General features: G+C 45.6%; 1 protein-coding gene across 1 annotated transcript; it reads left to right on the forward strand.

The window, feature by feature from the left end:
• Positions 1-278: 278 nt before the first annotated feature.
• On the forward strand, positions 279-1406 carry LOC108779395 (uncharacterized; the record flags this gene model as incomplete). Its single annotated transcript, XM_018546851.1, has 1 exon — positions 279-1406. A coding segment is annotated over exon 1 (1128 nt), but the record flags the coding sequence as incomplete, so codon positions are not given.
• Between the last annotated feature and the right edge of the window lie 154 nt (positions 1407-1560).

Genomic DNA, 1560 nt, shown 5'->3' on the forward strand with positions numbered 1-1560 from the left:
TGAAATGGCGTTCTCATAAATATGTATATTCGACCGACATTGAGAAAATGTTTAGACAAATTCGCATGCATTCATCGGATGTTGATTATCAACGCATCTTTTGGAGAGACAAGCCAACATCAATTTTAAACTCTTATCGCCTCCTGACGGTGACTTATGGGACTGCTCCAGCTCCCTTTTTGGCCAATCGCGTTATAAAACAGCTCTCTCGCGACGAGTCACGCAGATTTCCCCTCGCTGCTCCAGTGCTGGAAAGTGAAGTATATGTTGACGACATAATGTTCGGAGCAGAGGATCTTGTGCTGTTAAAACAAACACGCGATCAGGTTAAACAGATGCTCATGGCGGGTGGTTTCAAACCACATAAATGGGCAAGCAATGATCCTCGACTAATGGATGATATCCCTGAGGCGGAACAAGCACTGCGCGTAAACAAAACTTTTGACTGTACGACTAGTTTAAAAATTCTTGGCATCTCGTGGAATCCCTGTGAAGACGAATTTAGAGTGCAGATTCGATCAGAGAATCCTTTGATTTTTACGAAACGATCATTTCTTTCTTTGATAGCACGGATCTTCGATCCCTTGGGGTGGGTGGCTCCTGCGACCATAACAGCCAAAATACTCATACAATTACTTTGGCTAAATAGGGTGGAGTGGGACACACCCCTCACTGGTGATTTATTATCCAAATGCCAATTGTTCACTTCTCAATTAGCGGGCTTAGGTAACGTGTCGATCCCCCGTTGGACAAAACTAGGGGATGAACCTCAAGCAGTCGAGCTTCACGGTTTTTCAGATGCGTCGAACGCTGCTTACGCCGCAGTCGTTTACCTGCGAGTTGAATCTCTTGTGGGCCAACGACAAGTATCTCTTATGTATGCAAAAACCAAAGTTGCCCCTCTCAAGGTATTAAGCGTGCCCAGACTAGAACTGTGCGCCGCTGTTCTGCTCACAAGGTCCTTGGATTTCGTGCAAAAGGCTATGAAACTGGTGAACGTGCCGACGTTCTGTTGGACCGATTCATCAGTCGTTTTAGCATGGCTAAACGCGACTCCTTCTCGCTGGAAAACCTTCGTAGCCAATCGAGTCTCAGAGATTCACTCCACTTTGCCGAACGCTGCTTGGAAACACGTTCCAACGGCAATGAATCCCGCCGATTGTGCCTCTCGCGGCATGTCCGCTTCTGATTTAATTCAGCACAGCCTATGGTGGCAAGGTCCCACTTGGTTGTGGTGTCCCGCCACTGAATGGCCTGACAGTAAAAGGCCCCTTGAATCAAACGTTGATTTAGAACGGCGTATTGACAACCACGTACACTTTGCAATGGACGGTGCTCAGAAATTAGCATGGTCGCTTCCGTATGAAGTATCGACGTGGTCACGACTATTACGCATAACTGCATATGTACGTAGATTCATTTTTAACACCCGTTATACTTCGCGGCGTTTTGGTGAGAAATGGACAACGGCTGATGAAATCTTTCACACGAAGAATTTTTGGCTTAAACAAGCACAAGAATTGAATTTTGGAAAGGAAATTACATTATTAAGAAATGATC

This window comes from Cyphomyrmex costatus, unplaced genomic scaffold (genome assembly GCF_001594065.2).
Source record: "Cyphomyrmex costatus isolate MS0001 unplaced genomic scaffold, Ccosl1.0 C2301407, whole genome shotgun sequence".
In the NCBI taxonomy this organism is placed as follows: Eukaryota; Metazoa; Arthropoda; class Insecta; order Hymenoptera; family Formicidae; genus Cyphomyrmex; species Cyphomyrmex costatus.